The 16,961-nt window shown below is 41.4% G+C and overlaps 1 protein-coding gene across 8 annotated transcripts in view; it reads right to left on the reverse strand.

Moving 5' to 3' along the window:
• MDFIC (MyoD family inhibitor domain containing) overlaps window positions 1-16,961 on the reverse strand; it is a 198,709-nt gene that overhangs the window by 83,932 nt on the left and 97,816 nt on the right. For 6 of the 8 annotated variants that reach the window (XR_005747901.1, XM_040343786.1, XM_040343782.1 and 3 more), the window contains exon 3: window positions 9,859-9,981. The exons of 1 other annotated variant lie outside the window; for it this stretch is intronic. Coding sequence is in view for 6 of the 7 variants with exons in the window: in XM_040343786.1 (XP_040199720.1) it covers window positions 9,859-9,981 (123 nt within the window). In the remaining variant the exon portion in view is untranslated. Of the gene's footprint in view, window positions 1-9,858; window positions 9,982-10,553; window positions 11,062-16,961 lie in introns of those variants that run through there. One more of the 8 variants, XM_040343787.1, reaches the window with a different exon arrangement.

The following is a 16,961-nucleotide window of genomic DNA, read 5'->3' on the forward strand; positions in this document are numbered from 1 at the left end:
AGTGCCCCATCAAATGCAGCCAACTGTGCCCCATCAAATGCAGCCAACTGTGTTCCATCAAATGCAGCCAACTGTGTTCCATCAAATGCAGCCAACTGTGTTCCATCAAATGCAGCCAACCGTGTTCCATCAAATGCAGCCAACCGTGTTCCATCAAATGCAGCCAACCGTGTTCCATCAAATGCAGCCAACTGTGTTCCATCAAATGCAGCCAACTGTGTTCCATCAAATGCAGCCCACTGTGCCCCATCTAATGCAGCCAACTGTGTTCCATCAAATGCAGCCAACTGTGTTCCATCAAATGCAGCCCACTGTGCCCCATCTAATGCAGCCAACTTTGCCCCATCTAATGCAGCCAACTGTGCCCCATCTAATGCAGCCAACTGTGCCCCATCAAATGCAGCCAACTGTGCCCCATCAAATGCAGCCCACTGTGTCCCATCAAATGCAGCCCACTGTGTCCCATCAAATGCAGCCCACTGTGCCCCATCTAATGCAGCCCACTGTGCCCCATCTAATGCAGCCCACTGTGCCCCATCTAATGCAGCCCACTGTGCCCCATCTAATGCAGCCCACTGTGCCCCATCTAATGCAGCCCACTGTGCCCCATCTAATGCAGCCACTGTGCCCCATCTAATGCAGCCACTGTGCCCCATCAAATGCAGCCAACTGTGCCCCATCTAATGCAGCCACTGTGACCCTCAGCCCCCCCCCCCCACATGGGGCACAGTTGGCTGCATTTGATGGGGCACAGATGCGGCCACCATGCCATTAAATGCAGCCACTGTGACCCTCAGCACCCCCCCCCTGTTGTCTGACCGACACTTGCCCCATCTTGGTGGCAGGTCAGGCAGTGGGTGACAGCGGTGAGATGTGGGACGGGCAGCGCCGAACTGCTTACTCCCTGCACCTCTTCTTTTCTCCTGCTAGGCGTCCAATAGGAGCGCCTGTCCTTTCAGCCAATCACATGATGGGTATCAGACCCGCACTTCCTGATTGGCGGAGAGCCGGTTCATTGTTAGAAAAGCAAATATTAATTTGCTTTTCTAAACCCACCTGGATGGGCTCTGAGTGCTCTGCGCTCCAAGCCCACCCTAATGTGAAGCCTATTAGAGCCTAGGGCTCTAATCAGGTGCTTCAAACCCCCCACCCCCCTGCAATTTAGGCACCCAGCGTCCTAAAAGGGGATGGACACCTGAATTGGGGGTGGCCATGGATAGATTCATGCAATGCATGAATCTATACATTCTACATAGAGGGGGTGGTGCCCTTAATGGATGGACCGTCCCCTGGTATACACACACACATGCACTGTATACATACACAGTGTGTATGTATGTATATGTGTGTGTGTATATATATATATATATATATATATATATATATATATATATATATATATATATATATATATATATATATATATATATATATATATATATATATATAGATAGATAGATAGATAGATAGATAGATAGATAGATAGATAGAGAGAGATAGATAGATAGAGAGAGAAGTGCCATGCTTCTGGGAGAAGGATGTGCTGAACTTCTCCAATCTCTGCTACATCTCCCTACTCATCACCTGCCCACCAATACACAGGCACAACCTCCTCCTGTATTACCACATGTGAGCTGCTGGGGCACTACAAGTACCAGCATGGCAGAAGGGGCAGCAGCAGTGTGTTCTATCAGGATGATTTCTGGAAAAAAAGTGCTGGTGTGTGTATATATAGATATAGATATATAGTGTATATATAGATATATATTTATCGATATATACACACACCAGCACTTTTTTTCCAAAAATCATCCTGATAGAACACACTGCTGCTGCCCCTTCTGCCATGCTGGTACTTGTAGTGCCCCAGCAGCTCACAGACATAGCATGTGGTAATACAGGAGAGGAGGAGGCTGTGCCTGTGTATTGGTGGGCAGGTGATGAGTAGGGAGATGTAGCAGAGATTGGAGAAGTTCAGCACATCCTTCTCCCAGAAGCATGGCACTTCTCACACACAGAAAAACGATCTAACAGCAAGAGGAGCCCTGCTGCTACACAGCCTCCCCTCCCCCTCCTCACCAGGATAGGTAAGCACTGATAATACAATTCTTCCAGCTCAACCAGCTTACCTTTTATGAGGCAGCAATCCACCCCACACTGCAGGCTGTCCCCTCCTCCCAGTCGGCATCTCCTGCTCGTATGTCAAAAATCCCGCGCTGGAGAAGGGGGCGTGTACACTGTGCTCCCATTGGCTGAGAAGGCAGTGAAGAGGTGGGGCAGCTACAATCTCGAGATTTGTACATCAAAATGATGTCGGTAGTGGCCATTTCAGTGATAGATGTCAGAAAACACTGATTCCAACAAACTGTCCCTGCTTTTATCAAGGCTGGCAACCCTGATGGGGCCCCCTAGTGGCCATGGGGCCCTCAGCTCGCCTCTTCCTCTCCTCCCTTCACCGGGCCCCCCTGATCCCCACTCGGCTGCGGGCCCCATAGCGCCCGCGTGGGTCGCTATGGCGGTAGTTCCGCCACTGTATATATAGGCGTAACTATAGATATATATGACTGCAAGGGGGATTTATGATGATATATGATGAGGTAGATAAAACAGGGGGAGAGAAGAAGGGGGGAAAGAGACAAGTTATTTACATGAATAATAGTGTTGATGTAATTTAGAGAAAGATAGGTGGTGAATGCGTGTTGGCCTCTTGGTTTGTTTACTGTTTTTTGTTTGTTTTTGTTTTTTGCTTTCAATGTGTATTTAGTTGTTTTTGTTAAAGGAGTTGTAAAGGAAAAACATTTTTTTGCTCAAATGACTGTTTACAGGGTATAGAGACATAATAGTTAACTGATTCCTTTTAAAAATGATTAAAAATAGATAAAAAACAATCATATAATGTACCTTTAGTTTCAGTTTTGTTTTTGCATGTTATGCTGCCTCTGTGCTGTATAGAGCCATAGAGAAGTGAGGGTTTGAAAACGAAACTAGAAGCTCCCAGTACTGTGGTCCAAAGGAAACAGACAACCAGGAAGTGTCCAAAACAGAGCAGAATTACAGCAACATCAGAGTAAGGATGAGCTCTGGCGTGTTCGCATAGAACACGTGCAGAGCCCGCCAGGAAGTCTGCATGGCGCTGCGCTAATAACAGCCAGGGAGACATTTCACGATCCCTGCAGCCGAGCATCGGGACAATGTCTCCCTGGCTGTGATTAGCACAGCGCCGTGCACACTTCCTGGCGGGCTCTGCACGTGTTCTATGCGAACATGCCAGAGCTCATCTCATCCTTACAGAGCAAAAACTAACAATGAGGACATGAAACCAGGACTGCAATAAGGTAAAGGAAGCTATTAGCTAAAAAAATAAAAAAAAATCTTTAGTGACCCTTTAAGTGTTGTAAACTAAAATGGGTGCTAATAAAAATTATGAATTGAAAAGATAGGAGGCACAAGGCAAGAGCAAATATCCTCTGCCTCCCATGGTACAGTGCTCAGGCCTGGCAAATTGCTGCTCACACCCTGAGCACTGCATTGTTCGAGGCTGTACACATCTTCCATGATATTAGGAATTACTATGTATCTGCAGGGGCACTGGTGGTAAATCCTGGCAATGGGGAGGAGAGGGGAAAGACAAAGTGCTCGCTATGCAATGCTATAGTTTCATTGTTTCTTTTTCTATAGATGGCCTTTAAAGTGGATCAATCAGCAACTGTACAAAGTCCGAAAATGAAATGAGAGAGTGGGTAACCGCTCAAAGAGAACCAGGTAATCTGATTCCTGTGGTCCGAGCCAAGGGTGCAGGCAGTGCAATCAAAATGCAGGTTAGGATGAAGGAAAAAAGGTGGGACAGCCGCACTCCAAAAAAACTCCTCCTTTAATTAAAAATCACAAAATACATGCCACAGCAAAAAACAGCACAACAAAAGAAAAGCTGACGTTTCGCACTATGCCTTAGTGCTTCTTCATAGCTGCTATGAAGAAGCACTAAGGCATAGTGTGAAACGTCAGCTTTTCTTTTGTTGTGCTGTTTTTTGCTGTGGCATGTATTTTGTGATTTTTAATTAAAGGAGGAGTTTTTTTGGAGTGCGGCTGTCCCACCTTTTTTCCTTCATCCTAACCAGCAACTGTACAAGTCTTCATAAATTAATTCCTGATACATCATAATATAAGGCAACATGATAATGTTTCCCAAAATTAAAATGCCTTGAAAATCCCCCACCAGATCTAATGCTATAAAATTATACAGGCTGAATTCACACAGTGTGGAATGACAGATGTTTTACTGCATTGAAAAACATCTGTCACCGCAAGGACACACAGGAAACAATTGTGTCCTATGTGTCCCATCCACAGTGCAACACAGCTTAGAACTAGGAATGCAGACATGATGCACTTTATTGCAGCGCACCTTACAGAATCGCATGGCACTGCACAGGAGCGAAGTGCATTCAAAACATTTACTTTACCCTCCTATTTTCTATACTGGAAACCACAATATAGTTGTCTTGATCACACTGTAGTAATATACAGTCACAAATTAAGAACACAGCTGTAGTATGTTAGTTCCTAACAAAATGAACCAAGCTTTGAATCCCATCTGGGCTTCATTATATCCAGATAATTCTACCAACACTCCAGACACTTGTTACAAAGAGAAAGCATAAAAAGCAATCACCTAGATTTGGGGGCCAGACAACCTTCCTTGAAGTGTAAACATTTAAACGAGTATAATATGTGAGTGCAATATATATGCATCCAAGAAAAGAAAATCACAATGTTATAACAGGGGGCTATTGTTCTGCTGCCGATGAAGCGATGGCTTGAAGAGCTTTCGATACAGCCCTAATTTCCCCTAGGCCTGCCATATAACTTTCCTTTAGCCTTTCTTTGTGTTTTTAATATTTTTTTTTTCATTTCTGCTGCCCCCTTTTTTACAGTTTGTAATTCACTTTACGTTGTTTAAAAAAATAGTAAAAGTTTTGTCAAAAGTCTTCTCCTAATAAGTATATGTAATAAGACAATAGATGCTGCTCTCTTTATATGTGCACAAAACACTTAAACCTTGTTACACACGACCGGTTTTCCCAGCAGGAAACTGCCAGGAGAGCTCATGGCCGGGAATCCCAGCCATGTGTATGCTTCCTAGCAGTTTTCCCGTCAGGAAAAGAGACGGGAATCCCAACGGGAAAATAGAGAACCTGCTCTCTATTTACGTTCTGGTTTCCCGGCAGAGTGTTTCCTGCGGAGAAAACCGGTCGTCTGTATGGGTGAAAAAACGTGCATGCTCGATAACACTTCGACGCATGCGCAGTAGCATACAAGGTTAGTGTGGGGTGTAGCAAGATGGCGCCGATGGCATCGAATGTGACGAGACACCGGATTGTCGTAGTCGATGATGTCACCGCGTTCTTGCCATTCAAAAGAACGGCGGGATATTGTGTGGCCGTGTGTATACACGGCTTTTCAAGTCAAGCCAAGTCAAGCCTGCCAGGAATCCTGTCGGGAATACCAATGTTTTTTTACCCGACGGGATTCCCGGTCGTGTGTACAGGGCTTTAGGGCCAGTTCACACCATAGAAATGCAGTCTGAATACATTCCAGAAAGTGTTTTTTTGACACGTTTTTGATGCGTTCCAGTGCGTTTTTGATGCATCCCAGTGCATTTTTCCCCCTCTTTTTTCTTAACCTTAAATAAAGACATGTGTGTTCCAGTGCATTTTTGATGCGTTTTACAGCATTTCAGTACAGTCCAGTGCAGGTAAAATGCAGCATGTATTTTTTTTTCTAGAACTGGAATGCACTGGAACCGCAAGCACTGGTGTAAACTATGCCTTTGAAAACCATATAACCTACTATCTATGCATTTTTGATGCAGAAAAATAAACGCACTGGACTGCATGTTGTGTGAACTAGCCCTTAGAAGAAAAAATAAATCAAGTGCACAAAGAAACACCTATCCCAATTACAGTAACAAGAAGAAAATGAAGCATAACCCACCATAGCCAACATTACCAATACAAAACATCAGAGAATTAACAATATGACAAATTATCAACTGTGACAATAAACAATTTCCCCTATGAAACAGGGATTTAAACACAATACCTGACAGTAAAAGCACATAGGTTATGGTTATGGTTAAAAGGGAACAAAGCAATCAAAAAGCCTTAACTCAAACTATTCCTCTTTTCAGGACAGTGGACACAGCCATGTAAATCAATACTTCACACCCTGTTGGCCAGATACACATCCAGAACTGCTGTTGTATAGTGCAAATGTATCCTAATAGTTCAGAGCCAATTTCCCCAAACTGCATACAGTTGTTTCAAGCTATTTGGTCATGATTATTGCAGTGTATACAAACCACGGCTTCTATTAAATAGGGTTAGAGATCCAACAAGTTTGTATAACCATGAAGATTTCAGGAGAATCTACAACCCCTGTACCCCTGTACCTGAAACTGTAGGAATTTGATCTACATATATCTTTTAGGCAAACACAAAGTCAGGGGTTTCTGTACTTTTCACTAAACCCTCAATCACTAACAAACTACAAGATGCCAGATGGTATGGAACACCAACTGTCCTCCCCAAATTGTTTCCAAATGTCTCGGATCACTGTAGGAAATATAACACAGATCGGGGGAACCATATTTCACATGCTCTGGTCTTGCCCCAAACTTCAGCCCTTCTGCAGAAATGTCCTTAAAGTGGTTATAAACCCTCTCATATATCCAGTGAAGTTAATAGCCTCAGATGATACACAGACATAAATGAAATCCTCCTACATAAACAAGTAAAACTTATCTGCAGTGTTCTCTTGTTCACAACCCTTCAAAAGAGCACAATTGTGTTAAAATCCTCCTGCATCTGTGAGGAGTACAGAGAATGCGATCGAGAGCTGCAGTTACAGCCCTTATATACTGTGTGAGAGCTGATTGGAGGAAAGGAACACACCCACCATTTACATAGGCAGAAGCAGCAAGGAACATGCAGAGCTGTATTCTCTGAATAGATATGCTGTGTGCTTATCTCTCTCCCTGTAACAAATTTTATCTTATGTGTCAGAAAACTTTTCAGAAGTGGCTCATGCACGGCGGGGGACCTAATGCATGTATCCAGCGGAGCGCTATCCCGCCTCCTACCCGCGATCGTGGGCACGAGAGCCAGCACAGGGATTTGTGTGTGTAAAGACACAAATCCCTGTTCGGTCAAGGGAGAGGAGACATTCTGTTTGTTCCTACCAAGGAACAACAATATGTCTCCTCCCCTAGTCATTCCTATCTCCATACAGTTAGAAACACTAACTAGGGAACACAGTTAACCCTTGAAACTCTCCTATGAAAACATAACACAGATCTGTCATACAACACCTTCTCAAAAGCCTGTAAGGCTGTATCCTACTGAAATAAGGGGACTCCTCTCCCTCTTTAATACGCAAAGTGGAGGATATCGGAGAAATGGACGACCTCATACTCTCCTCCCAAAGTAAGCACAACATATACTGCAATACATGGTTTATTGGATTTATTTAATTTTCCTGGATAAAGGTAAGACTGATTTTCAAAGGTCTCTGAATTTTTTTAAGCACTTTTTCTTACCCTTTACTAGTCCCCATTTCTTCTGTACCTCTGTCCTTGACTTGCCGTTCTCTCACCTGACATTGTGAACCCCCTTACTCCTCTTTACTTCAACCCAACACATCTTTCAACAACACATTTCTCCTCAATTATGTCTTTTATCCCTTACCTGAAAAACACATATCGGAGTCATTGTGCCCTCTGCTTAGCGGCCACAAGATACTCCTTCCTGGAATTTTCTACAACCTCCTTCTACACATTTTCCTCCCTCACCTTTGTGAATGTTGTCTGGAAGTGGTACTTTATGACAACAGGCAATAGGAAACTTAGTTGTTGCAATCACCACTGTCAGTCCAAGGGTTTAGCTTGATTTTCTTTTTTTATTATTCTTACTTAAGCAGACCATTCATTGAAACTATCTGCTATTCCCCATGCAAAATTCATATAAAAACCACTGTCAAAAAGAGTCAGATTTACCTTAGACCCCTACATTTGGCCTGTTTCCATAAGCACTAGTGTTATTACTAATCCTCACCACAGTCTACCAGGAATGCTGAAGATTCTAAATCTCAGAAGAATGCTCAATTGCAAGGACTGTACATTGAGGACACTAGTGAGGAAAGCCACTGTCAGGAAAATCAACTTCATGACCACGCACAAAGAACTGCCCATGTACTGTACATAGAATTGACCACAAAACTGTGAAAATAAACAGGGCTGCGAGGGTGCATATGAGCATGCACATTTGAATTAGCGTTGGTGCCCAGTGGCCTTTTAAAAGCACTGCATGACTCAAGATCATTGTCAAGTGGTCGTCAGCTCCTGTGACCTATGACGAGACCCTGCGTGTTACTGTGATATATTCAGTTTGCCTTCGATCCCTCCGGCCAACTTCTGCCTGTCTGACCACGTTCTTGCATCCTGCTTCTGCAAGCCCTGTGACGACAGCAAGAGTTCATCTTCAGCTTACTAACTACAGGTGCCCTTGCAACTCAATGACCTGTCCTACCCTGTTTTCAACCTTGGGGCTGTGAATAGGACAGGAGATGTAAGGGAGTGTACGCTCATCAGTTTGGCCTTTACCAGGTAAGTTACAGCCACCAAAACACCTTTAACAACTCAGAAGAAGAAGTCACAAGCCTCAGTGACTGAAACTGAAGTGACTATCAATACAGAAACTGTTGTCCATGTACTTCACTAGACACTAAGCTAGGTCACGTGGACCTGGGAGTGCTCTTCCCTGGCCGGACATATTTTTAATGCAGCAAAGCAAGAAGGATATAGAATGCACTTAAATAATAGTTAATGAATTCCTATTATAAACAATGTATTTTTATTTTAAAACAATGATGGATTGATGTATATAATATATGTACATCATATAGAAATTTGTGAGCCATTAGGCTGGCCATACACTGACTGAAATTCGTTTCAGAAGGGACTGGCTAAATTTCATCAGTGTGTGCCGTCCCTGCTTTACAGAAGTCGATTGTTTGATCAACTCCTGTCAAAAGGACAAGCTGGAAAATGTTTCTCGATCAGCGGCTGAAGCCATGGACAGTGTATTCTGACAACAGCAAGTCCTGCTGTCAGAGTACAATGTGCTGGTGGGAGGGGAAAATCCCCTATCCACCTTGTTTGTGTGCATAGAGGATTCTGCTTTTTTTTCAGCATGCTGTCTAAACAAACAAAAAAATAATCTTTCTATGTCCAACTTAAGCATTAGCGAAACAATAGCTTTAATTTAAAACAGTGACTATAACCTCCATTCCATAATTCTTAAAGTATAACTAAACCTTTTTTTTAGTTTTTAATAAAGTGGAGAGGGATTAGAAATCCTGTCGGTTTTTATTGCTGTCTGTGCCCCCATTAAGGAGATTCTCCCTCTCTATTTGTCCTGTTTAACGTTATCATAGAGTGAAAGTAAAAGAAAATCCCAAATGTTAGGTTCTCCCCAGAAAAAGTAATAGAGGGGAAATTTTCCAATGGGGACACAGTTCTGTTGACCCGGTGTCCGCAAAGAATTCCCTTAATTTGCATTGATTTCCTCTCACTTCCCGTTTGGTTATGGGACAGGAAGTGAAAGGAAATATTCCCAGTGGCAAATTTCTGTACTCAAACCTCCGTCTATCTTCTGTTATTCTTAGGCATGAGGAGCGCCCTACCTTCACAGTTCTCTTCCCAGAATCAGAATTACAGGTGAAGGAATAAGCATGCACACACCTGTGCTGTACGAGCAAGTTGCTGTTTGGTACATATAAGAACAAGTTTAAAATACTTACATTGAATTATGGTATCACTTCTATTCCCCAAAACAGAACCAATGTCTAGATCTGTCTGGACACCTTTATTCTTGAAAGATTGATTTGTATCTTCCACATCCAAATTTTCATTTTCACATTTTTCTAAAAGAGAAAGCAACAATTCAGAATTGATTTGACAATTTTTTTAATGGGCAAAGAATATGTTGACCAGCTCATTAGTGCTGTCAATTGCAGTCCAGACAGAGCAACGTCTTTCTACTAGCATCTGAACTACAAGAGTGGAGAGATCCATTTAAAAAAAAAAATACATTTGCGTGCCAAAAACAATAACCTAGAGATAGAGGTCTGGGCTTGAGGAGTAAATAGTTCCTTGTCTAAAAAAAAAAAAAAAAAACAGAGCACGTCAGTGGGTCATTGACTCACAGAGACTGGAAAGCCTGATTAATGGTACTAATAATACCCTGCCAATAGTCTGCACTCTCTTTTAGGCTTTCTTTACTTTATTTTTACCTGGTGATCTGGCTAGTAGGGCTTGTGTATCAGTTAGTGTTAAGACAAACCATGGGCAAGGGTGCTTACAATGATCAGCTTTTATTTATTCATGTAAAACCTTTATCCCATAAGAAAAGAAAATCAGCTGTAACTGTGGTGTGAGCTGGAGATTGGCTTGAATTTGTTAGATATGCTAGCAGACGTACAGTAGATACACTAACCCCCAGACTGACAATGCTGTTGTCCAAAGGTGCCCCTGTGCTCCTTCATCCAGAGTCGGGACACTCTAATACAGGCGGTGTGTTACCGGCCATATCATCAAGTGAAAACAGAAATAGGAAAAAAAAAATAAAAAAAAATGCAGTCACCACATATAAGGATCAGTAAGCTACAATCTATTACATTTTGGTTTTGGGTTTATTACCACTTTAACCACATTTTCCATCTATTTTCTAGCCAAATGGAAATACAATTTGGGCCCCACACTGGTGTAAATAGTGGAATCCAATTATGAGGTACAAACATGCTGGTACTGTTGTCATCGAAGAACACAGAACAGAAATGTTTTAAATCAACTTTGTGCAAACACACTGAACAATGTATTCCCGTTGGCAATATGTTTAAAAGGCTAAGTAAAACAAAAGGCATTTAAAAAATATAAAAATTAAGGCATGTTATCAACATTTGATGGTTACAAAGAATATAACAGAATATGTAAAAAATAAATAAAGACTGCAAAAAAAGAAAACGAAAAGAGGAGCATCACAAGAGAGCAGGACAAACCCCCAAAATTCTTCAAACATGTTAATAGTAAAAAAAAGTTAGGTCTGAGCATGTAAAGAAAATGTTGAGTTTCTGACTGGGGACAAAGTGTCAATATTTTGTGTGGCGACTATTATTTTCCAGCACTGCCTTAACCATGTTGGACATGGAGTTCACCAGAGCTTCACAGGTTGCCACTGGAGTCCTCTTCCACTCCTCCATGACCACATTACAGAGCTGGTGGATGTTAGAGACCTTGCGCTCCAAGGCTGTCTCTTGGCAACTCAAAGTTCCAGCTCCCTCCATAAATTCTCTATCGAAATAAGGTCTGGAGACTGACTAGGCCACTCCATGACCTTAATGTGCTTCTTCTTGAGCCACTCCTTTGTTGCCTTGGTGGTATTTTGCAAGGGTTTCTTCACCAAGTACTAAGTCATGTTTTGCTTAGGGATCAAATATTTATTGTACTCACTGAAATGCAACCTAATTAGCATTTGTCTTATGTTTTTATGTTTTTCTGGATTTTTGGTTAATATTCTGTCTCTATCATTTAAAGTACACCTATGATAAAAATTATAGACCCTTTATTTTTTTTTGTAAGTGGGTAAACTAAATCTGCAGGGGATCAAATACTTATTTTCCCCACTGTAAGTGGTCCAAATAGTGAACTTAGAGTAGAGTTATTCACTTTAAGGTCAATACAAAGGACAAGGGGGCATTCTTTATTCTTGGAGGAAAAGCAAGCCTTTATGAAATTTTAGCAAGCTTTTGCAAAGCTTTCGGCATGCTTAAAGCAGCTTTCGCTAAGCCTTTAAAGAGCCCTTTAGATCCTAATGTGAGTGCCGATTGTCACTGTAGGCTGGGTTCACACCATTGTGAATTAGATATGGGATTCCTGCATTCAATTCGCAATAGCAGGAGATTTTGACCGGCTCTCTATGAAGCGGTTTACATATCTCTGCAGCAGGTCCAGTGCATTTTGCAGAAAAACGCTGTGCGTCTTTTAGTCCATTTCAAGTCCAAATTCAGCGTAAAATTCAGGCTAAAATCTGACCTGAAACGTGAACCAGCACATAATGGACCCCTGCTGTAAGCTGCATTCTGTTCATATGTGAACCGAGCCTTAAACAAGCTGCTATCCGGGTTTCAAAAAGCTTCAGGTAGTGCTGAAGCCTGCTAGCAGCATATTTAGAATCTGTGTTCAACTTTTACAAACTGGAGTTATCTGTTTTTTTTTTTTAAAGCTTCAACAAAGCTGGCTGAAAGTTAAGCAAATGCTTTGTAAAAGCAAAAGAGTCATATCTTTTCCACTAGCTTTTCAGCTCTTGTTCCCTTTCCTAAGAGTAAACCTAATAAATGCAAGGTCTTCTGCTCTTCCATTAGCCTTTAGTGCGTTTTAATTCTTGTTTCTATTGGATGTACTTGCCAGATCAAGGGAGTTTTTTCAAGTATAGAGGCTTTTCGGTAAAGCCCTGTACACACGATCGGATATCTGATGGAATCTAATCCGATGGATTTTTTTCATCGGATATCCGATGAAGCTGACTTTCATCAGTCTTGCCTACACACCATTAGTTAAAAATCTGATCGTGTCCAACGCGGTGCCGTAAAACACAACGACGTGCAGAGAAAAATTAAGTTCAATGCTTCCGAGCATGCGTCGACTTGATTCTGAGCATGCATGGATTTTTGACCGATGGATTTCCCCACAGACGATCGTTTTTTTCTATCGTTTTTTTTTAACCATAAGAAACATTTAAAACAGGTTCTATTTTATTTCACAATGGATAAAAAAACAATGGGGACCACACACGATCGGTTCGTCCGATGAAAACGATCCATCGGTCCGTTTTCATCAGACGAACCAATCGTGTGTACAGGGCTTTAGAAAAACTTGAGTATTTAGCCTAAGCCTTAGTACAAACCACCATTTCTCACAGACCATTCAGCATCACTACCGTAATCAATCGAAAGGCATAAGTGCATGGTTGTTTTTGTATTGCTTCTGATAATGTTTTAAAGATCTCAAAAGGCAATGCTTAAAAGGGGTTGTAAAGGTTTGTCTTTTATTTTCTAAATAGGTTCCTTTAAGCTAGTGCATTGTTGGTTCACTTACCTTTTCCTTCTATTTCCCTTCTAAATGTTTTTTTTCTTTGTTTGAATTTCTCACTTCCTGTTTCTCCTAAGTAAGCTTTCCACCATCATCCGAGCGGTGGAAAGTTATTTAGAACAGCTTACTGAACAGCTTACTGAGGAGGAACAGGAAGTGAGAAATTCAGACAAAGAAAACAAAGAATAAAAACATTTAGAAGGGAAATTGAAGGAAAAGGTAAGTGAACCAACAATGCACTAGCTTAAAGTAACCCATTTAGAAAAAAAAAAAAACCTTTACAACCCCTTTAAATCCTAATTGGATAGTAGAAAGACAAATTGAGCAGTCTACATGAGAAAAATATGCCAGCCGTCTGAAGAAAAAGGCAGATGAAGGCATGGTCACAAAATGTCCTATGTCTTCTATATAAATTGCTTTTATGCCACTATTATGCCACTATTTAAGTCAAAATGAATATTAGGAAAATACACAATAAAACTGAAACAAAACATTGTAGACACAAGAGAAATACATTTACCATAAAAATTAAAGACTACTAAAATTATGTAGTAGCTGAAGTTTCACTTGCTTCTGAGCCATGGGTTTGCGTACACTACTTGGAGCGGATTGTCAAAAGGGGATACAAGGAAGGGATTCTTAATAAAAAGGAGAAACTTTATCTTGTCCCCATAGCCCCAAGAACACCTATCATCTATTATCTTCCTAAAATTCATAAACATCAGACCTGCCCCCGGGACGCCCCATAGTGAGCGGGATTGACTCCCTCACTTCCCTGGTGGGCAGGTATATAGATTACTTTCTTCAACCCCTGGTGTCTAAAATGCCATCCAATCTCAAAGATTCCTGTCATGTAATCAACATTTTATCAGATTTCAAACCTACTCCTAATATGTGGCTTGCTACCGCTGATGTGACATCTTTGTACACTGTGATCCCCCATAATTTAGGGCTTTTTGCGGTTGAATATTACCTTAGATGGGACTCTGGCCTGTTTGATGAACAAATTTGCTTTATTTTGGAGCTGCTTCAGTTTGCTGCTTCTAGGAATTATTTTTGGTTTCAAAACCAATTTTACCGCCAGGATAGAGGGGTCGCAATGGGGGCTAAGTACGCCCACAGTTTGGCCAATTTAATCATGGCTATGTGGGAGGAGGATGTCGTCTATGTTGACCGTAAACCCCAACTAAAGTTGTGGGCGAGGTACATCGACGACATCCTCCTCCTATGGGATGGCTCACTAGAGGAGCTTCATTCCTTTATGGAATCCCTTAATGCCAACTCTAGGGGCATACATCTTAACTTTGAGGCGAGCCAGTCTAGTATTATTTTCTAGATCTCAAGATTTCTTCCTCTCAGGACCAATTTATTACCTCCACTCACTTCAAGAGCGCAGACCGCAATTCATACATACCAGTGGACAGTTGCCATCATGAGTCCTGGTTGAGGTCGGTCCCAAAAAGCCAGTATTTACGTATCAAGCGTAACTCTTCTAGTGAAAGTGAGTTCCTAAATCAGGCAACTATTTTGACACAGAGATTTACGGAAAAAGGATATAGCATCAATTCTCTTATGTCCACATTGGAGGAGGTAAAGTCAAAAGATAGAGCTGATCTTCTCAGTAGTAAGCCTTTACAGAATAGGGAGCCTCCTGTGGTTCCTTTTTTAACCACCTATTCGGCCCAGCATCATAGTACTAAGAATCTTGTCAACAAACACTGGCATATTCTTAAGAATGATCCTGTACTCAGCTCTGTTTTACCTGCCAAACCACAGGTGATTTACAGAGGGGCTTTGGCACTGAGACATAGACTAGCTCCTAATGTCTTGGAGCCCCCTCCTGTGAAAACCACATTTCTCAATTCTTTCACTGGTTTTTACCAGTGCAGGAACTGTCAGGTTTGTTCCCTCAGTGGGTGTACACACAGACGCACGCACACATTTGTTTCTACCACTACATCTCAAGAGCATACAATTGAACCTTTTATAACCTGCTCAACTGAGGGGGTTGTATACCTACTTCAATGTCCTTGTGGACTTCAATACGTTGGCAGGACCAAAAGACCCCTGTCAGTAAGGCTGAATGAACATATTACCAACATCAAAGCAGGGTTCCCCAAGCATTCAGTCTCAAAACACTACCTTTTGGCCCACAACAAAGACCCTGCTAAAACAATCTTTCTAGGGATGATAAGTACAGTCCACACTTGCGGGGTAGCTCATTGGTGAGAAGTATTTCCAAACTTGAGATGGCATGGATACACAGAATCAAATGGTACACCCCTTATGGGCTCAACATTGAGGTTGATGTTAATGCCTTTATAGATAATTCTTGAGATATATGATGCCTTTGTGAACTTGATCTGAGTCAAGGGAGGGTGTTCTTACATGGTGGTCTCCTTATGGGGTGGGAGCATGCCCATGGTTGGGGATAGGTATACTGTACATAAGGGCTACATTATGTGGTATTTTTATATACCATATATATATATATATATATATATATATATATATATATATATATATATATATATATATATATTTTATATATTTCCCTTTTCTTCTTTTGTAGAGATACCTCCCCGTGGATTTTGGCCTCTCACAAGTAATGATGATGATTTGGCAATATTCCACTGTTTACATGGTTTACTAACTCATTTTTCTAATGAGTGTGTAGCTATCATACATATATCCAATCACCTAGTAAACAGTTTAACCTACTATCAGTTACAGTTTTTCAACTAATGACGATGTGGGTATAATTTTTTAGTTGATATGAGATCATGATTATTGCTCAATATCTGCAATTTGCCATCCTTCTTGTTTTTGATTTACAAGGAAAATTTTAAATTTCGTCTCCATGCATTTACTGTATGGTGATATTGATCTTGGGGTTCCTTAGTAGGGGTTCCCTGGGTTTCGGGCTCCTTAATAGGGGCACTTAATCCTTATTATCAATTTTTTTTTTTATATTTGTGAGCGTGCGCTTACCATCCATCCAGATGATGGCCTTTGTGCACACAAACATTTTAATATATATTTTTATTCATTTTCAATATTTCCTTCTACACATTCTCTTTTTCATATATGAGACTGATATAGACAAGCAATGGTAACCAGCTACCATCTATTGTTTGTTGTTTTTTTTTTTGTTTCTTCCGCAATTAATTTGAATATGTCCATGATTCTTTTTGGTCATCATAGGCCACCATATTTACAACTTCCAGAGATCTTGACTCAGATCGAGGTTTGGTCCCGAAATAGCTGTATACTATGCAATGATCTTGACTCAGAACGAGGCTTGGTCTCAGGTTAGTTGTATAATACGCGATGCGTCAGTAAGTCGCCCGTGCCCCTATACGACGTCATTGTATGACGAAACGTACGTCGGGAGGAGACGAGCTGACGTGTGGCGTTACGGTCCTGTGTGGACGGGCGTTCGTGAGAGCCGGCCAGCTTTATCTTTTTATCCCATGCTTTTATGAAGATCCTTTCTTGTAAGTGTAATTTATTTTATTAAATCAATGTTATCCTACGGTACATCACTATGTGAGCCTTTTTTTTCTGGGTCTATACTGCCACTCACGCATATCTGGAGGATTCCATATACCAGTGTTTGTTGCAGTTCCATCACAAGGCCCGGGCTGGGGTTTACAGCCGCAAGCTATTAATGCTTGCCATCTGGGAAGCTTGCATTTCTTACAGTGATCCATATTGGTGGTGGTTTATCAGCACGAGTCACTTTGGAAATAATATA

Source organism: Rana temporaria, chromosome 3 (genome assembly GCF_905171775.1).
Source record: "Rana temporaria chromosome 3, aRanTem1.1, whole genome shotgun sequence".
In the NCBI taxonomy this organism is placed as follows: Eukaryota; Metazoa; Chordata; class Amphibia; order Anura; family Ranidae; genus Rana; species Rana temporaria.